Source organism: Palaemon carinicauda, chromosome 15 (assembly GCF_036898095.1).
Source record: "Palaemon carinicauda isolate YSFRI2023 chromosome 15, ASM3689809v2, whole genome shotgun sequence".
Classification (NCBI taxonomy): domain Eukaryota; kingdom Metazoa; phylum Arthropoda; class Malacostraca; order Decapoda; family Palaemonidae; genus Palaemon; species Palaemon carinicauda.
Genome location: NC_090739.1, coordinates 138,703,698 through 138,728,343, shown reverse-complemented (window position 1 = coordinate 138,728,343; position 24,646 = coordinate 138,703,698). Strand labels below are relative to the sequence as shown.

The window sequence follows — 24,646 nt, the reverse complement described above, 5'->3', positions numbered from 1 at the left end:
CCTGGATATTTGTATATTCTGAGATTTCTGTTTTTAACAAAGAATAATTCTGTTACATGTTTATAAGGTTTGATTTTCTCCATGAATTGGAGACAAGGCCATTTTAAAATTGGACTTAATATTATGAATATATGACCACAGAATAAGGTTTCTGGCTACCGTGCATTGGGAAATCCTTTTGCAAAGGAATTTGCTGAGAGACGATGTTCTGAAGCTGTATCGGGCTTGAACAAGCTGTTAGTTTAAAAAGTATTAGATGTAGAAGAAAGGTTTTAGGTGGAGAAATTAACAAGGTCAGTTTAAAGAGGATAGAAATTAATTTTTCTGAAGCCATAAAGGAAAAATCCAACAGTAAACATGATGAAATTTAAAGGCATGAAGGATGAGAAACCATCGGTACTCAATTTTGTTTTCTGTGTTATCAGTTGATATACATACTTGATTCTTTACTTCTTAATGTATTGTAATGCGATGTTTTTGTATTATGCTGTTATGTTAGTGCAAAGAAACTGCCTTGGTATCGGAACTCAAATATGTACTTGTCCCTCATTTAAGTATATAATTATCAGTTTAGTTTCAGTCTGAAAACGAAGGTGTAATCAATACTGCCTTCCATATTTATTGGGTAACTTGAATGTTAACATTCAGGATCTTTTCATTGTAGTTCTGGGTTGTAACATATATTGGTCTATACTGTATTTCCATTTTGAGTTACCTCAGTTACCGAATTAATTGCCTTAAGCTAGACTGTATAATTGAAAATGAAGGGGCATATAAAAGGAAGAAGTATACAGTACATTGTTTATTGTTCTTTTTTATTTCAATAGGAAACATCATAGTAAGCTGTCTCCCTCTTTTTTTTTATAAATTTGCTAAGATGCTTAGTATTACGATAAAGGTTTTACCATTTTCAGGTGTTTAATAACCATACACAACTGCCTAAGTAGCACCTTGTAAATTATAGTTGTGAAGGATTATATTGAAATAAGAATGCATTATTTGTTGAAGACATGTTATAAAATGCTAATGGTGGTGGTGATTTTCTCATGTTTTCCAGTTACAGTTCATGTTATGTGTTCCTCTGTACTTGAAGAAAAATTTTTCCTTATGACTGTAGTAGCTTAGCAAAAATTTCAGTCTTAAAATTTTTGGGTCGAGTTTATGCTGTGCTAAGAGCACAATAGTTTTCATTAGCTTCCACAACCTTACTGTTTTTGTGAACTAAGGATTTGAGATCGGTTGGGCTTATAGCTCTACTTGATGAGTCATGAGCAGTCATTGCTGGCTCTCCCTGCTCCTCGCTTCGATGGAGAAGTGGCTTGGGCACTGGTCTTATCTATCCCTGGCATCCACCCCTCATGAGTAACCTTTAAACCTCTCTGTTTCAGATTGAAGAGGTTCGATTAGACAAAGAGATGCTGCTTGACGAGAAACGTAAGCTTTTCCAGAGGAAGATGAAGAAAGCAGAAGAAAAGAGGAGACAGTTCCTTCAGGAGATTGTCAATAAGGCTCATGATGAAGAAAACAAAGCCAAAGAGATAGCATTCATTAATGGTTTAGAAGCTCAGAATAAATTACATGATATTATGCAACAGCATCAGGTGAGAAGGATTTATAATTTTACTATAGCTTTATACTGTACATATCTAATCTGGAAATAGCTTTGGTGGCGTACTTTTAAGATTTCACTGTTGCTCCGCATATTAATAATAATTGAATAATAAGTTTATTTAAATAGGGTAAAGCACTAAGATAATTTTATTGTCTAGCACTAAGTTGACAGATCATTTCTCTTTTTTTTTAGAGCTTGGAATCTCGACTAGCTGATATGGCTGAAGAACGCACTAGACGTCAGGAAGAAAAAGCTGCAAAGGAGGTGGCTGCACAGGAGAGGCGCAAGGCCCTGGAGGCAGAGAGACAGGTAACTAGACTTTGAAATTATGTACTACATTGCTGCGATACAATCCATCTTATATTTTCAAAGGGTTTACCTGTACAGTATAGTAATGCTAAAAGAAAATTACTCATGTCACATATAATACAGGCTAATTTTTTGTCGTGCAATTTAGTTTTTTATCCAAATTTTTTATCAGAAAATGGTTTTACTAATGTTTTTTTGCAAGTATTGTTCTTGTGTTTAGTTTGCCTTACTTGCAATTTTTTCTTTTGAATTATAAAAGTAGAATTACTGTTAATACCATTTTTCTGGAATTAAACCCCAGGCCAGGATGGCAGAGCTCTGTGAGAAACGACGTCGGAAGTGTGAGAGAATTGATAGAAAACAGGCTGAAAGACGAGAAGAGCTCCTTGAGCAGGCAAGAGAAAAAGCAAGGGATCGAGAAGAGAGGCTTTCGGCTTTGCAGCAGGTAAGTGAAGGAATATGGATGTTGGAATTCAATGGTTTTCTTATTGGTATGAAGCAAGTAGTAAAAAATTTTCCTTATCGAAGATGTAATGTATAGGGATGGATGACTGATGTAAAATCCTGAACTCTATCAGCATGTAACTCCCTTGTGAAACACAATAGTGAAATTTGGGTACTGAAGGTTATCACCTTTTAATACCATCTCTGTGTAGGTGAAATGACTCATACATGTACTGTACCTGGAAGAAATAATTTATGAATTGTTAATCATTATTATTATTACTAGCCAAGCTACAATCCTAATTGGAGAAGTTGGATGCCACAAGCCCAAGGACTCCAAATGGAAAGCACCTCAGTGCTGAAAGGAAATAGAGAAATATCAAAGCTATAAATGAGAAGTACATTAATTAAAAAAGCATCATTAAACATATTAAGAACAGTACAGTAACTACAGTACGTTAGAATAGATTAGCCATATATAAGCTATGAGACAAGATTATGCCACCCTACTCAATAGAAAATAATTTAATAGACTGCAACTTTTTGTTCCTTAAACAAAGCAAATATTGTTAATCTTTGATAATTCTTTATTAGTATTATTCAATTTATTTGAAAAATTAAAGCATGTTATTTTATACACCTTTTAATTCTCCAATCTATATAGTGTTTGTTTTTGCCTTCAGTGTGCCAGACTTGGCAGCACACTACAGTATAAATGATGCTAAAGAGTTTAGTGTCTCATTTTGTCCAGCTGATTGAATTATTGTCTTTTACTTTTTGCTCATTACTATTAGTCTCTTCGTACTCTTCTGATTAATTTTTTTTATTACATCATGCTCCAATTTTCACCCCTTATCTCGTTCATGAACGAGACCTTTATTCTAGCCATCTGAGACTCGGTCAGGTTTAGTTACTTCATAATAAGGACAACTTATCTTGGAAAACAAGTGCCCCAAACCTGAGTGTTGGACAGGATATTCTGTATTAGTAAATTTCATCATTTTATCATAGTTAATCCTCTCTCTCTCTCTCTCCTCCCTTTTCTTGTTTCAGTCAGACTTTGGCTTTAACAGGAGTTTATGTTGTCCCTCTTATAACCACTTGACACTATTTTTGCCGTATTAGCTGTTTTTAATATATTTTTTGTGTGTAATGTCTGTACAGGCACAGCAAGCTAAAGAAAGTGAACTTGTAAAGAAGATCCAACAAAAGCAAGAGGAGTCTGCTCGAAGGCACGAAGAAAATATAAAGCAAATTCGTCAAAAGGCTTTAGAATCCTCAATTATGAAATACTCCAGAGGATGTGATGATGCTCCAAAACTAGTGAGGTTAGTTTGTTGATATTTGATAAAATTTTATTCTAGTACAGTATGTAGCAGAATTGTGAAAAACATTATTGTTAGATATTTGATCCCTGCATTGTAACTTACTATTATGTACGTGTCATAGATCAGTAATATGTCTAACTTCTTATTTCGCTTAAAGGTATGAAACGAAGAAACTCTGCACTTTGTGCAATTCCCTGATTACCAGCGAGGTATACTTATTGAGTCATTTGCGTGGCCCACGCCACCAGGAAGAACTTCGAGCACTCCATCAGGCAGAGCATCTCTCTGTGGAAGACAGCGAGACATACAATTTGAAACACATTATAGATGCTCCCGCTAATATTGATGATCCTCAGGTAAATAATTAGATTATAAGTTATGCAAATACAAGAAAGCTTAGTTAGTATAAGTTCAGTTTGAATTGTTTGTGCAAAGTGGTTAATTGTGAAAAGTAACATCTACTATTTACAATAAAAGAAAGTCTGTAAGCCAATACCTATATCTATTTAGCAATTAATTTTGAACAGGAAACTGTTTCATATTCCAAGGTTAAGATTATGGTTTTCAAAAAATAACCCTAAAATTTATTCAGTTTGCTCTCAACGCAGGTGGTAGATATGTTCCTTTGGCAGTACTGAAACAAAAAACCTTAAATGATTTTAGCATCATACTTTTGTCTTATGCTTTTTGCACGAGTAACGTGACTGGAATGCATATGCCTCATTTACAAATACTGTCTTTTTAATAGTGATTTTTTTCAATGTATATCATTTTGGTAAATTTTGTGAAAGTGAATTTGTGCAAATATTTTCATGAATTTTTACAGCTTGATACTTTTTTTTTGTACAAAGTTTTACAGCTTGATACAGTTTTTTGCACAATTTCTTTTACATTTACAGGTACTGCACCTTTTAAGATTTGATTTGTTAATGTGTCTAGTTATTAACCGTCATGTTACAAAAGCTACAATTTTTTTCTTTCATGCAAGATTTATAACATTTTTGGTGTATCTAGTGTCAGACAAAATATCATTCTAACTATCTGTTCATTCACCTTTTTATTTACAATGTCGGTAATCTATTAAAATTAAACTAGAATTTCTGTGCAATAATTGAATACCCATAGAATTTTCAGAAATATTATATTGCAATGCAGAAATATAGTACTATAGTTTCTTAAAATAAATTTGAATTTTATCAAATAAAACTTTTTATATAATTTCTAGTTCTCTTACTGTTAGTTTCTTTATTTTTTTTTGCAGGTGACACGAGACAAGGAAAGGCAGAAGGCTTTGAAGAGGCGTTGCAAAAAGATTCGCACTAGAATGACGACGCGGGGGAAGGAGCACAACAATTCATTTAAACCAACCCCAATAAAAGAATCTCCAAACAAGTCAAGAATTAATAAAGCACTCCAGCAGATCACTAAATTAGTTGCTAATCAAGGATCAGGACCTTGGCCTATACCGGATATAGCTGCTTTAGACAAACCTTTGTTAGAGTTGTTAAGAATACTGGAGAAGAAGGAAAGACTTGATCAGTTGATGTTCAGTGCACTAGACGGTTTTGGAAAAATAACTTCCGTATTGAAAGTAATCGTAGATTCAACTGAACAAAGGCCTTGTGTATTACCAGCCAAGTCTTTAGGATACTGTGGTCATGTCATTCTAGGAGCCTGCTTGAATAATCTTGAAAACTGCGAGCAGTTGCTATACTCAAACTTAGCAGGTACCTTGATAGACTACTTAATGCATCGTCTGAATGAATTGGTTGTCGAGACAACAAGACTTGGTAGTGACAGCAGCATAAATACTATTGTTAGTCTACCCAGTGATGCAGCTTCTGGAGCCATTTTTAAAGTAAGACATTTTTTTTTTCTTTAATAAAGAAACCTTCTCTTAATCCTTATCCTGCAGGTGTATATGCTATGTCTCAGCAAACACAATGGATCAGTAAGTATTAGGGATATTGGCTCCCCAGTGGTATTTATTTATATTTGGAGGCCAAAAAGCGCCAACTAATGGTTAATCTTTTATTTCTAAATGTATTTTATTTCTGAAAAGAAAGGTCTACAAGGAACATAATTGGGTCTCAACATTTTTTTAGATTTTCTTGGTTACAATATGAAATTACAAATGCCACCCACAACAGTTACTGAAATAATATGTAGAAGGGGGTTTTAAAGACATATTCCAACAGCCATATTGTATATCAGTATTATATACTATACTGTGTTTTCTTAATTTTTTAATGGTGGTTATTAACAAAGAAGAGAAATACTGTTTGTTGCTAAACAAATACAAACCATGGTCCTTTACTTACAGGAGATGATGATAACAGCTCAAAATGGAACATGGCAGTTAGAATCTTTAACAAAGTGTAAACAATCGACAGGTAGTTTAGCAGTTGAGAGGGGAAGGCAAGGCCCCCCTGCCAGCTCACAACTCATCACTTAGATTTCAGCTATTGGAGAGTGTAGACAAATGCTCCCAGTCTGGAACTTTTGGCAGATCTAATCTTTGTTTATGCTTTCGCTTTTCAGCAGTGTTTATCTGTGATTGCATCTGCTTATGCCTGTTTTGCTGACATGCTGTATCTTTTTTAGTGGTAATGAGGTAGATCCTCATACAAATTGCTGGACTTGCAGAGACCATAAGTGTTCGGAGGCCTCACCTTGTAATGAGTGTAGGGAGTGGCCACCCTCCCAGTGGGTGAAGTTTGGCAGGAGGAAGAAAAAGAAGCAGAAAAGTGATTCATCTCCTTTGGGGTCTTCCTCGAAATCAAAGATCTCCTTCAGAGTCTTCTTCGAAGTCGTAGAAGTCCAGGCCTACTTTCTCTTCCCCCAGGACTTTCCATTCTGACTCCTCTTGGACAACCTCAGGGGGAAGAGGAAGTAACCGTTTCCTGTAGCGAAACGGCAGTTGTTCCTCCTGAGGGGGAGTGTTTTCTTTTGCAGAAAAAAGATACCTTACAAGTTCTCTGGCCCTTGGTTGGTATTCAGGGATGCCTGTCAGAGGAGAAGTTTCAACAGTTTCTGATTTTCTGATATCAAAGTGTTCTGAACAGGACATCATGGCTGTTTGATCCTCACAGGAGTAGATGACAGCCGTTAATCCATCTGTTGAACTCCTCGCAGTAAAAGGGCTTCCATCTCCTCCACCTTTGTCTTCACAGAAGGCTTCGGCAGGGGCTGCTGCCTTTTGTCCTCCTTCACTTCGCGATCGCTCTTGCTTGCCTGAATACTGAGCAAAAGTTGCTTACCAAACTCCTCGCAATTCTACCTTTTCGAAGGTTGATTACAAACCATCTCGCCGACAGTCGCCTTCCAGATCCTCACTGTCTACTGTAGACCTATCGTCTAGACCGTCTGCGAATGTTTCTCTCTCGCACTCCAAGCAATGTCATCACTACTGTCGCGTAGTCCTAGCGCTTCACCAGATCATCAGCACTATCTTGATCCTTCATGATCTTCAACTAAGCGCTCGTCGATAGGATCTCCCAGATCGCCTAGCAGTTCTCGCAAGAAAGTTCATCATGTGTGTCTCCATCATTCTAGACGCTCTGGTTTACAGTACTGTCAACCTTGCTGTCATGATCCAGCAGAACTACACCTTTGCAATTCAACAGAACCTTGACATGGCGATCCAGCAGAACCTTGACATGGCGATCCTGCAGAACCTTGACGTCGCGAACCTGCAGAACTTTGACATCGTGATCCAGAAGAACTTTGACATCGCATTCCAGCAGAATTTTGCAATCGCGATCCAATAGAGCTTTGCCATCGCATTCCAACAGGGTCTTGCTATCACGCTTTAAGACACGGCCCATGGTCATCCACAAGCATAAATGTTCCTGAGGTGTAAAGAACCCTGATTTTCTTGCATTCTCATGCAAGAGTCGGATTTCCCGGGTAAAGTTTCAGCTAGTTTGAATGTGGGCTTCCACCCACTTAATAATGAGTCTTCTACAGTATAAGTAAAGGATAGTTTACACCTCATTGAAGAATCTATCTGCCGTATTTCAGCATGCACTGTTGTCATCTCTTATAAGTAGAGAACTCAGGTGTGTATATACTGTAGTTAGGCAAAATATAAATTACCTAAAAAAAATTCTCAAATTAACTATTTCTTATTTTGGATGTCACTCATTCTGAGGAGGTTTTCATGTTTTTTTATCATTTCAATACATTTTCCATGGGTAGAATTTGGGCCTTTCAGTAACATGTGAAACCATTTTGTTTCAATTTAACTGGTACATACATACATATACCAAGGCACTTTCCCCAATTTTGGGGGCTAGCCGACATCAACAAATGAAACAAAAACAAAAAGGGGACCTCTACTCTCTACGTTCCTCCAGCCTAACAAGGGACTCAACCGAGTTCAGCTGGTACTGCTAGGGTGCCACAGCCCACCCTCCCACATTATCCACCACAGATGAAGCTTCATAATGCTGAATCCCCTACTGCTGCTACCTCCGCGGTCATCTAAGACATCGGAGGCAGCAGCAGGGCCTACCGGAACTGCGTCACAATCGCTCGCCATTCATTCTTATTTCTAGCACGCTCTCTTGCCTCTCTCACATCTATCCTCCTATCACCCAGAGCTTCCTTCACTCCATCCATCCATCCAAACCTTGGCCTTCCTCTTGTACTTCTCCCATCAACTCTTGCATTCATCACCTTCTTTAGCAGACAGCCATTTTCCATTCTCTCAACATGGCCAAACCACCTAAACACATTCATATCCACTCTAGCCGCTAACTCATTTCTTACACCCGTTCTCACTCTCACCACTTCGTTCCTAACCCTATCTACTCGAGATACACCAGCCATACTCCTTAGACACTTCATCTCAAACACATTCAATTTCTGTCTCTCCGTCACTTTCATTCCCCACAACTCCGATCCATACATCACAATTGGTAAAATCACTTTCTCATATAGAACTCTCTTTACATTCATGCCCAATCCTCTATTTTTTACTACTCCCTTAACTGCCCCTAACACTTTGCAAGCTTCATTCACTCTCTGACGTACATCTGCTTCCACTCCACCATTTGCTGCAACAACAGACCCCAAGTACTTAAACTGATCCACCTCCTCAAGTAACTCTCCATTCAACATGACATTCAACCTTGCACCACCTTCCCTTCTCGTACATCTCATAACCTTACTCTTACCCACATTAACTCTCAACTTCCTTCTCTCACACACACTTCCAAATTCTGTCACTAATCGGCCAAGCTTCTCTTCTGTGTCTGCACCCAGTACAGTATCATCCGCAAACAACAACTGATTTACCTCCCATTCATGGTCATTCTTGTCTACCAGTTTTAATCCTCATCCAAGCACTCGAGCATTCACCTCTCTCACCACTCCATCAACATACAAGTTAAACAACCACATTGACATCACACATCCCTGTCTCAGCCCCACTCTTACCGTAAACCAATCACTCACTTCATTTCCTATCCTAACACATGCTTTACTACCTTTGTAGAAACTTTTCACTGCTTGCAACAACCTTCCACCAACTCCATATAACCTCATCACATTCCACATTGCTTCCCTATCAACTCTATCATACGCTTTCTCCAGATCCATAAACGCAACATACACCTCCTTACCTTTTGCTAAATATTTCTCGCATATCTGCCTTACTGTAAAAATCTGATTCATACAACCCCTACCTCTTCTAAAACCACCCTGTATTTCTAAGATTGCATTCTCTGTTTTATCCTTAATCCTATTAATTATTACTCTACCATACACTTTTCCAACTACGCTTAACAAACTAATACCTCTTGAATTACAACACTCATGCACATCTCCCTTACCTTTATATAGTGGTACAATACATGCACAAACCCAATCTACTGGTACCATTGACAACACAAAACACATATTAAACAATCTCACCAACCATTCAAGTACAGTCACACCCCCTTCCTTCAACATCTCGGCTCTCACACCATCCATACCAGGTGCTTTTCCTACTCTCGTTTCATCTAGTGCTCTCCTCACTTCATCTATTGTAATCTCTCTCTCATTCTCATCTCCCATCACCGGCACCTCAACACCTGCAACAGCAATTATATCTGCCTCCCTATTATCCTCAACATTCAGTAAACTTTCAAAATATTCCGCCCATTTTTTCCTTGCCTCCTCTCCTTTTAACAACCTTCCATTTCCATCTTTCACTGTCTCTTCAATTCTTGAGCCAGCCTTCCTTACTCTCTTCACTACTTTCCAAAACTTCTTCTTATTCTCTTCATATGAATGACCTAATCCCTGACCCCACCTCAGGTCAGCTGCCCTCTTTGCCTCACGTACCTTGTGCTTTACTTCCACATTTTTCTCTTTATATTTTTCATACTTCTCTATACTATTACTCTGCAGCCATTCTTCAAAAGCCCTCTTTTTCTCTTCCACTTTTACCTTCACTCCATTCCACCATTCACTGCCCTTCCTCATGCTGCCTCCAACAACCTTCTTGCCACACACATCACTTGCAATCCCAACAAAATTTTCTTTTACTAACTTCCACTCCTCCTCTAAATTGCCAGTTTCTCTTACATTCAGTTCGTCGTATGTCATTTTCAACCTTTCCTGATATTTACTTTTTACCCCCGGTTTTATTAGCTCTTCAACCCTCACTAGCTCCCTTTTACATCCACCTACTCTATTCCCCCACTCTTTTGCTACAATTAATTTTCTTTCCAACAAAAAATGATCAGACATACCGTTAGCCATACCCCTAAACACGTGCACGTCTTTCAATCTTCCAAACATTCTTTTAGTTATCAACACATAATCCATTAATGCCCTTTCTACTACTCTTCCATTTGCCACTCTTACCCATGTATACTTATTTTTATCTTTCTTTTTGAAAAAGCTATTGCTTATCACCATCTCTTGCTCAACACACATATCTACCAGTGTCTCACCATTTAACTGGTGAATACAGTAAATGCCTGTGTGGTAAATCACATAGTGTTTGAAGATTTAAATTTATTAGCTCTATCGTCTTTATTTTATGCAGAATTTCTTTGAAATTCTGCTCTGCAGAATATTTTAATATATCTAGCCCTGATCATCATCATCATCATCATCATCATCAATAATCATTTTACTCTGTCATGGGATCTTTCTGACTGAAATTTTGTTTTGTCTAAGTCTTCTGTTTATAGCCTTCCTACAGGTCTTTGTCATGCTACTTCCATATAATGTATACTTGTTTGCATCTGTGACGGCTGTCCCTCATAGTTTCTTATTAAATTGTTTGAATGGTAAAGATTATCTCTTTCCTATAAGCATAAAAATGTTAATTTTTGTTTGGTTCCATGTTTTTAATGATCTTTATATATTTTATCATTTTTAATTTTATTGCTTCTCTTTTTAAGTTTATTCGTTTCCTCATTTTTTCCCTTTTTGCACTCTGGGTTTCTATCCCTGTTGAAACCACTGGGTTTGTAGCATTTTTTTTTTCTAACTAGGTATTTAGCGTGGCTTTTAATAATAATAATAGTAATAAATTATTATTTATAGTAATAGGTACCAGACAGGAAAGCAAAAGAAACCACTTTAAAAAGTCTTTGTACATTAGAAATTGTTCCCCACTTGAATGTGGAATGACCAATTATATGTGGTATTTTAAGAAAATAGAGAAGTAGCTGTTCCCTCCTGCAAGCCAAGGATGAGAAATATAAAGCCATTATTAATTCTTCAATTGCACAAAAAATAGGCTTATTGAGAAAGTCTTTCAAGATTTTCGGTGATCAATCTATTCTGAAGAAGTGTTTTAATTCTTTCATTCTACCTTGTTTTGAGTATTGTTCTCCTGTCTGGTCTTCAGCTGCTGATTCTCATCTTAATTTGTTGGACAGAAACCTACGGTCTATTAAATTTCTTATTCCTGATCTAGATATTAATCTCTGGCACCGTCGTTCAATTAGTTCATTATGCATGTTGCATAAGATTTTTCATAACTCTGACCATCCTTTACATTCAGATCTCCCTGGACAATTCTATCCTGTTCGTAATACTAGGCAGGCAGTTAATTCTAATAGCCAGGCCTTCTCCATCACGAGGCTCAATACTACGCAGTACTCTAGAAGTTTTATTCCAGCTGTTACCAAGTTGTGGAATGATCTTCCTAATCGGGTGGTTGAATCAGTAGAACTTCAAAAGTTCAAAGTTGGAGCAAATGCTTTTTTGTTGACCAGACGGACATGAGTCTTTTATAGTTTATTTATGACATATTTGTTTTTGATGTTGTTAATAGTTTATGTATGACATGTCTGTTTTGACGTTGTTACTGTTTTTAGAATGATTTATTGTTAATGTGTTCTCTTCTTTTATTTATTTCCTTATTTCCTTTCCTCACTGGGCTATTTTTCCCTGTTGGAGCCCCTGGGCTTATAGCATCCTGCTTTTCCAACTAGGGTTGTAGCTTGGATAGTAATAATAATAATAATAATAATGACATTATTTCTTGCCCTTTTAAGTTAATTCCAAGCAGATGGTTGAAGTAATTTTAACCAGATTGAGGATCAGGCATACATGGCTCACTCAAAAGTATATTTTATGAAATAGCAGTGCTTGGTGCTACAGGTTACTGTTAGTTTAGCATATTCTTATTTACTGCTCCTAATTTTTTTAAGATTCTGGCTGAAGAAATTATGACAGTGTTATGGACTTTGTAAAAGATTTATTTTTCATTAAATCTAGATTTTGCGTACTGTACTGAGTTTTTTATGAAGTTATATTATTTAAAAAAAAAATTATATGCAAGTAATTTGTGTATGATATTTATACAGTATATATAGATATATGAAAGAGTATGTGAATGATGCCCATAGTTTTTATTCTTCCGAGTTTTTATCATCATCATTTATTTTTTTTTATTTTTTCAATGTGGTAAAGTGACCGAAGTACCATATGTGCTGATTATCTCAATCCTTAGACCGGGGGGATAATGCCGTCAATGTTCTTACACAGTCCACTGTAGGCAAATTCTTTGTAGTGTCCCTTTAGCCTGCAGCTACACTTGGTTTTTATCCCTCTACTTTACTTTTTTTCCTGCTTCCTTTCTTCAATCTTGTTACGAAACATCTTAACTTCTATTTCATTGTGAAATGGGGGTGGAAGTTCATCTTCCTGTTGCAACTGGTTGCTGAATGACCTCCCACATCTCGGAACTGAGCGTATGGCCCAAATTCATAAATCAAATCTGGAATTAGACTCTAGATTTTCAGAATACCACATCTCTTCTCCAGTTCCTCAATCATGATACAATTACTTTATCCCACTTTACTGTACTGTACTTTGATCAGTAATCTTTTTATTTTTCAGCGACACGTTTTCAAAGCCTCTTTAATTTTCATCGTTAGTGCCCATATATTTGCTACATAGAGTAGTACAGAGTATATATACCAATCATAGGTCTTTGATATTTTTTACTAAGGAGATACTTTTACTTCCCAGTAGTCTATTTATCTCTCCCCATCATCCTTGCTCAGCTACTCATCTCTTTTAGTTGTATGAGACTAATAAGCCTCATATGTAAAGTCTTGGTGGCTACCCAAAGAATTTGATTTTGAGGGAAAAATTGGAATGGGGAAAATTAAATGAGTGACTACGTGAGAAAAACCAACGGAAATGGATGGAGAATAAGAGGCAGAAAGTAATACACATTCTGCATTGAATGTATATTGTAAAGAATCATTACTCTACATAGTACCATTTGCAGTATGTCATGGAAGGTTACTGTAGGTGGTAAGGTTTATGTCTTAACTTTAAATTGTTTATTTGTCTACCAAAGTAGACCTATAAGAGTAGGACAGTACAGTACAATAGGCTAGACATAGAGTTGTGTCAATTACATCCATTGAAATAAAGTCGAGTGAAAGCTAATATAAGCACCAGTCAGATAGAGGAAAAAGGGAGATAAAAATACAGCAATAGGTATATTAAGGTAGTTAAACTATTGACACAAGTTCTACAATAGTATGAGAAGTAGAGCACACAAAAACATCGAGTAGTCTTGCTATTCCAAGTCAAGGTATGTATGCATGGGTAATTGCTTTAATAAATGTAATATTGGTGTATTGATATCTTCTCTTTTTGAGAGGACTTCCGGTCATATTTAAAGGAAAAAATAACCGGCTTTTTTGCAGTCAGATCTTATAAATGCTGTTTCTTAGGACAATCTATTTGCATTTGTTTTTGTTTCAAATATACATTTAGATAACTTTTTCATATCTAAACAGGTATTGGCAGAAATTATGGAAGTTCTTCATGAAGGACATATAAAACCAGGTGTTTCTTCTCCTGATCAAGCAGTAAAGGATAAAGCTGATACCACGTGGATCAGGTTACAGGTAAGTTGTCAAATTTTGACATTTAAAGATTGTGGGGTTTCATTTGATACTTACAATCTGTATACAAGTAATTAGTTTGGTGTATTAGAGTAACTTGATTATCAATTAATGTATCGTGGACATAAACATGAAGGTCTTGATGTATCAGTTGAAGATACTCAGCTGGAAAAAAACAGTAGTAGACCTGCTTTTGGTGTATGCAATGTGGAACATATATAAATTAAGCCACTAATGAATTTGAGGACTGAAGGAGGTACTTGGAAGTTTATCAGTTATCAAGTACAGTACTATTTTTTTTCAGGATTTGGTTAGCTACTGTGTAAGTGTTGGTCTTGCAGACAAAATAACCTGGTATTTCAGCTATATTCAAGGTCCTCTGGATAATGACCCAGGTGTTGTAGACATCACTCTCTCAGCAATGAACATGGTAGCTTCACTTGCCAAAGCATTAACTTTAAGGTACAGTAAATTTCATTCATTCATTTGTAACATAAAGGTATAATGTTGGGAACTGAGGTTTAAATTCTTGAAGACTTTTAGTGAAATTTATTATTTCAAAGCTAATGTTTATCTTTCTGGGGTTAATGCCATCAGTTCACCACTCATATTGGACTGCAGGTATTACTAAATGGTCTCTTCAGTGTCCCCTAGACTCTTAGCTACATCTGCCTTTTACTTTACTTCTGTTCTCCCTTCCTTGCTTCTATCTTTGTATCTGCTCACTTTTTTCACTTTAATTTCCTTGTGCACCAGCAAGATTTTCCCCTAGTTGACCTTTGTGCTTTTCATACCCCCAGAACTGGCCCATTAGGCCAAAATCGTAAGACAAAATAAATCCAAAGCTGTTATTTTGAAATGATATGAATGGTTATGGATGCTTAAAAGTACACTCAGAACACACTCATTTGATATATTAGCTATATGCCAAATGTGTCTAAATTGTTTTAAGAGTAATAAGTTTATGAAAGGAAATATAGTTTTACAGAATCTTTTGGGGTTAATATGCATCATCAGCAGAATTTTTTATCAAGGCTGTCATATTGTACTGGCTATGATACTTCTGTCATAAATTTCATTGTGTAATTACTTGATAATCAGTGTTTATTATGTTATGAAAGATTGCAGAAGTGGATTTCAAAATGTCATTCCCTTAATAAAGTTGAACTGCCTTTATAATTTTCTTTGTGATAATTTATGAATATCTTCTTCCTCTTTTACTATTAAATGTAAACTATTTCCGTAGGAATCTACCTGATGACCCTACACAATTGATTGGAACTCTTCATGTAACTGATGCCTGTGGTGTTGTAAGCTTATTGTATGGCATTTTATTGCACCAAGGTGGAAGATCGGCGTGTCCCCAGGCTCCTCCAAAGCTTTCACAAACAACTCTAGCTCTGACTATTGCAGCTACAACATTGTTGCACAACTTAGCTTCTTTGAACCTTACAATGTTTCAGGTTTGTAAAGTCCTTAAGTTTTCATAAACATTTTGCATTCTTTTTGAAAGGCCAATTAATTGTTTAATTTTAGTTTTGAAGTGTTCGTAATATGATAATTATTGATTGGGAAATGCTAAGATTGTTCTTTAACAAATATTCATTGGATCATGTATTGTTAATACACTTTTCTTCTTGACAGGGTGTTTTAGGTAGCGAAGGAATATCTCTGGAATTGCGCCATATTGCTTCTTACCTTCTGTGGTATTGTTCCTATTGGCCATGTGAAGAAATACTCCACAATGTGATTGCTCTTGTTGGTTTTTATGCTGTAAACAATAAGGAAAACCAGGTAATGATCAGTTATATAATGTTTGCTTATACTGTAAGTAATCTATTAGTAAAAAATCCAAAAGTTTTCTCCGATACCAGTTTACCAATTCAATGTTGGTAAAACACGTTAGAACTTTCTCTAAAACTCAAATACAGAAAATTGAATAACTGCTCTTTGAATTATTTGTGTTGTAAAAAATGGTATCTAGAGTGTACCATATGCAGCATACTGAACTCTGTGTGTGTGTGTGTGTGATGTCGTCGACATTTACCACTGAACCTAAAGAATTTCTTGTTTATTCCTATGTGAATACAAACTCTCATCATTTATCTGTGTGTGTGTTATCGACATTTACCCCTGAACCTAAAGAATTTCCTGTTAATTCCTACATTTATATAAACTCTCATCATTTATATTGGTTTGCTGTACTCTATTGCTGTTCTCTATTGCTTTTTTGCTACGACCAAAATTAAAAAAATCCTGTGGATCTGGCAACATTGTATGGTTGCCCTCTGTTCCCTCTTGCGGCTCCATAATCGCTTTACTCTTGGTTGCTGTGACAAATGGTCATCTGCTCGACTGCTGTCTATGCTGTGTTTATGTGCTTTTTCTTTCAGTTTCTTGTGATCATGAGTTCTTCTCAAGTATGTATGAGAAACTTCCCTGGCCTTGAAGGTGGTCCTTGTGGCACTTTCTTGTGTTGGGTCGATGTAGATCTCCATCCTTCATGTCCTGGAAGTTGAGGTAAGAAATCTTCTATGACCTCCCCTTCTGTGATCTGTAGGAAATTGTTGTCTTCCCTATGGGAGAAATTTAATAGCTGTTGTAATAAGAAGGCAAAAAGGGATTGTTCCCCCTCTGCTTCTTCCTCCAAAGAGGACAAGAAACAGAAACCCCCTTATGAGGGGAGGATGGATAATATCATGAAACCATCAATTTTAAATATTTAACTTAGCTGGTGAATATATAATAGCTGCAACTCTGTTGCTCGACAGACACATACAGTAAAAAAACTCGCCAGCGATCGCTATACAGGTTGCGGGTGTGCCCACCAGCGCCAACTGTCGGCCAGATACCACTCTCGATGTAAACAAAGACTCAATTTCTTCTCTGTCGACGTGTCGACAAGACGTACTTTTACTCGCTGTAGAACCTGGAGTTTTCTCAACATATTTGGTGAAGTACTTCATTTTGGTTTGAGCTTTCGCAGTGCAGGTGTTTTATCTTCATCTTAAATCTTGAACTCGTTTTTGGATAGATTTAATTTTTGATGACAAAGAGAGTATGGACTTTCTTTGACTTTTAAATGGCCGACCCTTCCCTTAGACGGAAGTGTGTTTAGGCTTTTAGCAATTATCTTATCACGTTATAAATTAATTATAGATTTTCCTCTATATATTTTATATCTCACCGCCTTTATTAGGCCTCTTCGATTAACTTTCCATTTATAATAAACATAAAAATAAATTTTAATGTTTTGTTTATATGCGACCTTTCCTGAGAGTAGGCGGTCCTAACTTGGAAACCGAAGTTAAACAAAGTTGAGCCCTTTCAATCGTAAATAGCTTTTAAAGAGCTAATGATTTAAAACTTTTTAAATGAATATTTTTAATAAATATTTTATGAAAGATTTTCTTTGAATAGTCTTCGTACTGTTTTCAAAGATGAACTAACGTTTAGTTTGTTTATGCTACGCAGTTTGCGCTCTATCGTTACGATAGAGAGAGAGAGTATCACGGTTTCACTTTGCAGAAAGAGTAAATCGATTCTGACGTTTTGTTCATTCTTCTTTCAAAGCTTAAATGTTTTAAATTCTATTTTAAAGGAACTTTTTAATTGAAAAACCTTTCAGTTTTTTCCTTTGGTCAAATAACATGTTTTTTTGACGAAACGTAATTGGGCTCTTCTCTTAGGTGCGAAATCAAGAGAGAGAGAGAGAGAGAGAGAGAGAGAGAGAGAGATAGAGACGGAGGGAGAGAGAGGAGAGAAAACGTTCCGTTCAAGCGGGTAACGTTCTCGAGTTACTCTCGTCCCTAGTCTCTGTACGGGGAGTAAGGATAAAACTTTTTTAGTTTTATTCTCGTCCCCAGGCAATGTACGGTGAGAGATTGAAAACGTAGTTTTGAATGAACTAGTGTTAGGTCTCTTCCCCAACCACTGAATTTTTTATCTTAAAAGATGTTTACTGTTTTTTTTGCTGGTATTAATGTGCTTGCATTATACGACTGATTTCGCATTTACTACCTTTTGATGAGGGTAGAATTGCGTGCTTCAGGTAGAAATCAGTAAAGTTTCGATTTCAGTGAAATTAGTGCAAAACAGAAAATCGTAGTGATAAAGTGATATTGCGCAAAGTGTTACAGTGTTGCGACCGAGGGTTCGTCTGTTCGTGCCTGTCGTTCACCTAGTCCGGGACCTCTTGCAAGCTCCCAAGCCCAGGGGAGAAGTAATGTCGTACGACTTATGGGTTCGAGAGGCCTTGATCAGCGAACAGACGTTCCCTCTATGGTATCGGGTGTATCTTACCAAGATCTCCCCTACCATAAGGCGAGAGAGACAATTTTCTCCTCGTCATCCGAAGGCTTTTCGCATAAGAAACCTGAAACAAAGTTTCGAGGCCCTTAAGCGAAAGTCAGTCCTTTCAGGACAGGTCCAGCGTCCTGGTTGTAGCCATTAGGACAGCTCTGACCCTATGCAGTCATCGGAAAACTGCTCGCCGCCTAACAAAAGCGTAACACAGACTCCGAAAGTCTTTTTGTTGGCAAGGTTTTGCGGTCACAGACGTTACCCTCGTCTCTTACCGCAACCATTTCCGTTGATCCTAAATGGGTTGTACGGCAAGACATGCAGAATAAGCTTGCCTCCCTTATGGAAGACTATTCTGCCGATTAGTCCGTTGAGCCTAGCCGTTTATCTCATCGAGATCCTGGCTTTCAGCCAACCTAACGTTCCTTTGTGCGTCCTGTTGACGTTGGCGTAGCTAAGTCACGTCAGTCAGGTTGTTTAGAACCCCACTCGATGCGGTCTCGTGTGGATTTTCAGCCACGTTTGGATGTTAGGCCACTTGCTGATGCTCCTGTTGACGTTCAGGACGTTCGCTAACAATCGGAGTTGACTTGTTTTGACGCTGTGCGTCAACCTCCGCATTCTAGAGTTGTTTTGACTGCTCAGTCTAGGCGGTCAAAGCAGTCTCGAGTGGACGCTGTGCGTCCTCACGCACCTGTTGTTGTTGACAGTTCACAGACTGTCAAGCAGTTACATGACGTTGCGTCCTGGTCTCTCGCACCTGTTGTTGTTGACAGTTCACAGACTGTCAAGCAGTTACATGACGTTGCGTCCTGGTCCGCTACTAATGCACCAGTGCGTGTGGACTCTGCTTGTAAAGCATTGCCACCACGGTAGGTCTCTCCCTTGCTTGAGACTCAGCTATTATCGGACAAGGTTCCTTTAGATGAGGAAGTTGCTGTTCCCCCTCCTACTGATATTCCCTTGAGGACTCTGTCAGACGGAGAGGAGCCTAAAGCTGCTTAGCCCTCTATGGACTTTAAATAAATCATGCTGATTTTTAAGGATCTTTGTCCGGATCTTTTTGTAACTGCTGCTCCTCGTTCGCCTAAACGTCAGAGCTTACACTACGCCTAGCTACTTCGAAGCCGTTGTTTTATAAGCTGGTGCTCTCCCGCTCTCCTAGAGAGCTTTACGTTTGCTAGGCGACTGGTTTATCACCAGGAGGAGTTTGGGGGATACAGCCTTTGCTTTCCCTTCTTTTAAACTGGCTTATAGAGCGAGAGTCTGATATGACACGAGAGAAGTTCTCGGCTTGGGAGTTCCTGCCTCTGCCCAGATAGACTTCTCAAATCTCGTAGACTCTCCCTGGCGCCTGGCCAGGAGACGCTCCAAGATTTTACAGGTCAACTTCACAGCTGTTTTCGAGCCTTTGAAGTTTTGCTGTACAATTATGTCATGCATAAACAAGGCTTTCAGGGATGGCTCCAATGATCTGACAGCCACGTTCTCTGCAGGGACAAGTCCCTCAGGGATGGCTCCATGATTTGGCAGCCATGTTCACTGCAGGAGTACGTAAGAGGCAAGTGCGCTCAATGTGTTCTTTGTCAAGACAAACTTCACGATGAAGTCTACCAGGCTGTCTTGACAGCATTTATGGAAGGCGACTGGATGGTCTCTCTCGACCTTCAGGAGGCATACTTCCACATTCCTATACACCCGGATTCCCAACCGTTTCTGAGGTTTGTTTACAGGAATGTGGGGTACCAGTTTCGAGCTATCGGAGATCAGAGCCTCCCTGTACTCGGACGACTGGCTTCTCAGAGCCTCTTCCAGTCATCGCTGTCTGAAGGATCTCAATTGGACTCTAGATCTGGCCAAGGAATTGGGACTCCTAGTCAATTTGGAAAAGTCACAGCTGGTCCCATCCCAAACTATTCTGTATTTAGGGATGGAGATTCACAGTCAAGTTTTTCGGGCTTCGGCCCCCAGAATAGATCAAGCCCTGCTCTCCATCCAGAAGATGCTGAAGAAAGAACGCTGCTCAGTCAGGCTGTGGATGAGTCTGGTAGGGACGCTGTCATCCCTGGAGCAATTTGTCTTGCTAGGAAGGCTACACCTCCGTCCTCTTCAATTCCATCTGGCTTTTCACTGGAAAAAGGACAAGACGCTAGAGGCGGTCTCGATCCCGATTTCCGAAAAGATAAAGTCTTGTCTGACTTGGTGGAAGGACAATATCAGCCTACGAGAGGGTCTTCCCCTGGCAGTTCAGATACCCAACCACGTTCTCTTCTCGGACGCATCGGACTTGGGCTGGGGCGCGACGCTGGACGGTCGGGAATGCTCAGGTCTGTGGAACTCGAGTCAGAGGAGCATGCATATCAACAGCAAGGAGCTTTTGGTGGTTCATCTGGCCTTGATAAGCTTCGGGAATCTCCTTCGAGGCAAGGTGGTGGAGGTAAACTCGGACAACACCACGGCCTTGGCGTACATTTCCAAACAGGGAGGTACCCACTCACTGACTTTGTACGAGGTCGCAAGGGACCTGCTCATCTGGTCAAAAGATCGAGGCATCTCCCTAGTAACGAGGTTCATCCAGGGCGACTTGAACGTCCTAGCAGATTGTCTCAGTCGGAAAGGTCAAGTAATTCCAATCGAATGGACCCTCCACAAGGATGTGTGCAAGAGACTTTGGGCGACTTGGGGTCAACCCACCATAGATCTCTGCAACCTCGCTGACCAAGAGGCTTCCAATCTATTGCTCTCCAGTCCCGGACCCAGCAGCAATACATATAGATGCCTTCCTCCTAGATTGGTCACATCTAGATCTTTACGCATTCCCACCATTCAAGATTGTCAACAAGGTACTGCAGAAATTCGCCTCTCACGAAGGGACAAGGTTGACGTTAGTTGCTCCCCTCTGGCCCGCGAGAGAATGGTTCACCGAGGTACTTCGATGGCTAGTAGACGTTCCCAGAAGTCTTCCTCTAAGAGTAGACCTTCTACGTCAACCACACGTAAAGAAGGTACACCAAAGCCTCCACGCTCTTCGTCTGACTGCCTTCAGACTATCGAAAGACTCTCGAGAGCTAGAGGCTTTTCGAAGGAGGCAGCCAGTGCGATTGCTAGAGCAAGGAGAGCGTCTACCATTAGAGTCTACCAATCGAAGTGGGAAGTCTTCCGAGACTGGTGCAAGTCAGTTTCCGTATCCTCGACCAGTACCTCTGTAGCCCAAATAGCTGATTTTCTCTTATACCTGAGAAAAGTACAATCCCTTTCAGCTCCTACTATCAAGGGCTACAGAAGCATGTTGGCCTCGGTCTTCCGGCATAGAGGCTTAGATCTTTCCAACAATAAAGATCTGCAAGACCTCCTTAAGTCTTTTGAGACCTCTAAGGAGCGTCGTTTGGCTACTCCTTGGTGGAATTTAGACGTGGTCCTAAGATTCCTCATGTCAGACAGGTTTGAGCCTTTACAGTCAGCCTCCCTGAAAGATCTCACTCTTAAGACTCTTTTCCTGGTATGCTTAGCCTCGGCTAAAAGAGTCAGTGAGCTTCATGCCTTCAGCAAGAACATCGGGTTTTCGTCAGAATAAGCTACTTGTTCTCTGCAACTTGGTTTCCTAGCCAAAAGTGAGCTACCTTCTCGTCCTTGGCCTAAATCTTTCGATATTCCTAGATTATCGGAGATCGTAGGCAATGAACTAGAAAGAGTCTTATGCCCTGTTAGAGCTCTTAAGTTCTACTTAGCTCGTACTAAACCTTTACGAGGCCAATCTGAAGCGTTATGGTGCTCGGTTAAGAAACCATCCTTGCCTATGTCAAAGAATGCTTTGTCATGTTTTATCAGATTGTTAATACGAGAAGCTCATTCACACTTGAGTGAGGAAGACCGATCTTTGCTTAAGGTTAAGACGCACGAGGTTAGAGCTGTAGCAACTTCCGTGGCCTTTAAGCAAAATAGATCTGTGCAAAGTATCATGGACGCAACCTATTGGAGAAGCAAGTCAGTGTTCGCGTCATTTTACTTGAAAGATGTCCAGTCTCTTTACGAGAATTGCTACACACTGGGACCATTCGTAGCAGCGAGTGCAGTAGTGGGTGAGGGCTCAACCACTACAATTCCCTAATTCCATATCCTTTTAATCTGTCTCTTGAAATGTTTTAATGTTTTTATGGGTTGTCCGGAAGGCTAAGAAGCCTTTCGCATCCTTTTTGATTTGGCGGGTGGTCAAAGTCATTTCTTGAGAGCGCCCAGATTAGGGGTTTGATGAGGTCCTGTTGTATGGGTTGCAGCCCTTGATACTTCAGCTCCTGGGGGTCTGTCAGCATCCTAAGAGGATCGCTGGGCTCCGTAAGGAAGACGTACTTACAAGGCAGAGTAATCGTCTAAGTCGACTTCCTTACCAGGTACCTATTTATTTTGGTTTTGTTATATTGATAACTGCCAAAATGAAATAAAAAACTCTTAGCTTATACGATGTAAACATATTTAACTCTGGTCTCTACCCACCTCCTTGGGTGTGAATCAGCTATTATATATTCACCGGCTAAGTTGAATATTTAAAAATGATATTTTAATTATAAAATAAATTTTTGAATATACTTACCCGGTGAATATATAAATTAAACGACCCTCCCTTCCTCCCCAATAGAGACGCAGTGGGATGAGAAGAAATTGAGTCTTTGTTTACATCGAGAGTGGTATCTGGCCGACAGTTGGCGCTGGTGGGCACACCTGCAACCTGTATAGCGATCGCTGGCGAGTTTTTTTACTGTATGTGTCTGTCGAGCAACAGAGTTGCAGCTATTATATATTCACCGGGTAAGTATATTCAAAAATTTATTTTATAATTAAAATATCATTTTATAGATCATTACATTACAAACACAATACCCTTGAGGGTATAGTTCTTCCATGACAGACTATCGATGACAGTAACCTAGCCCTCTCCTTTGAGATGCAGGCATTGATAGAAAATGGATTGAATTCAGCACTCTTGTTCCTCATAAAGACCGAGTGTTAGACATCCTGTTTCATCATAGGAACTTCGTCCCTCTTAAGTATAAATCTCCTATTAAATAACAAAATCACAAATTTAAGAAATGATTTATATTTTTCCTAACCAATCGAATCTGAGTCCTCTAAGATAAACTTCTTGCCTCATCCACCAAGCAATTTTTAGGTGGTCAAAGTGGCTTCTCAATGAGCTCGGGCTTCCCCTGCTTCCCGCCAGTAACTACCAATGCCTTGTTATAAGTTTTAACATCTGAATTTCCAGCTCTGCTGAAATCATGCTCCTATTAAAGGACTTAGGTGTGTATACAGTAGTTACAAAAAATACGAATTACTTTAAAGAAATTTATTTTCTAGTTTTAGCAGTAAATGTCGATAAAAACAGAGCCTCCAGAGAGATTCAATATGAATATCAAGTGAGTACAGAAATAAATTTTTTAATTAAAATTTCAATTTTAAGAAATGCAGCCATATCAATTAAACATGCTGAATTAGAATTTGCTTGTAGAAGTCTCAGAGTTCCAGTAAAATATCCGTAGTTTAAAAATATAAAAACAAAAATGTCTCCAAGGGTTGGATATTGGCTAACAATTTAGTATTGGGCTTATTATTAGTTAATTTTGCTGGCATTTTGGCCTATTAGGGATTTAAGCATAAGATTTATAGTTGTGTGATTGCATTCTTTCTATTATATTTGGTTTCTCTTATGACTGATATTTTGATGTTTTTATTTCATTGTAGTCTTAATGTTGAACATCGAATATGCTTGTGAGCTTTCCTGTACTGCTAACTAGTAGTGAATTAAAGAAGAGAAATTAATTCTATTCTAAAATATTTGATGGTTGAGTATATACTAGATATTTATGTAGAGATTTGTGTGGTCTTGAGAAAATTTACAAGTATTTTTGTATAATTGAATTTTTTGGGATTGAGATTCATGTAAGTGCCCCCCATACAGGTCACTGTAGAGGGGACTAAGGTTATTGGCACATCCTTATGACCCTTAACTTTATAGTTAACCGTTTCACTTTTCCATTGATATCCTTTGCTTGCTTTACACCTAATTACATCTTTAATTTTACTTAGAGGTCTGACTCAGTGGTTTAGTTAAATTACTTATTATAACGATCACAGCTGACCTCTCTTATATCGTTTACTTTTCCACTTTTTTTTTTTTTAGAAATAAATCTTTCACAGGAACCTTGTGAGATTTACACTTTTGCAATAATAATACTTAAGATTGCTATGAAGAAACAGGTAAAAGATTGCCATGAAGA

At 38.5% G+C, this 24,646-nt stretch overlaps 1 protein-coding gene across 3 annotated transcripts in view; it reads left to right on the top strand.

Annotated features, from left to right (window-relative positions):
- ssp3 (short spindle 3) overlaps positions 1-24,646 on the top strand; it is a 177,572-nt gene that overhangs the window by 144,568 nt on the left and 8,358 nt on the right. For all 3 annotated transcript variants that reach the window (XM_068388744.1, XM_068388742.1, XM_068388741.1), the window contains 10 exons: positions 1,389-1,601; positions 1,805-1,921; positions 2,223-2,366; positions 3,530-3,693; positions 3,851-4,049; positions 4,955-5,551; positions 13,965-14,075; positions 14,377-14,534; positions 15,319-15,535; positions 15,717-15,866. In XM_068388744.1, coding sequence (XP_068244845.1) covers positions 1,389-1,601; positions 1,805-1,921; positions 2,223-2,366; positions 3,530-3,693; positions 3,851-4,049; positions 4,955-5,551; positions 13,965-14,075; positions 14,377-14,534; positions 15,319-15,535; positions 15,717-15,866 — 2,070 coding nt within the window. The remainder of the gene's footprint in view (positions 1-1,388; positions 1,602-1,804; positions 1,922-2,222; positions 2,367-3,529; positions 3,694-3,850; positions 4,050-4,954; positions 5,552-13,964; positions 14,076-14,376; positions 14,535-15,318; positions 15,536-15,716; positions 15,867-24,646) is intronic.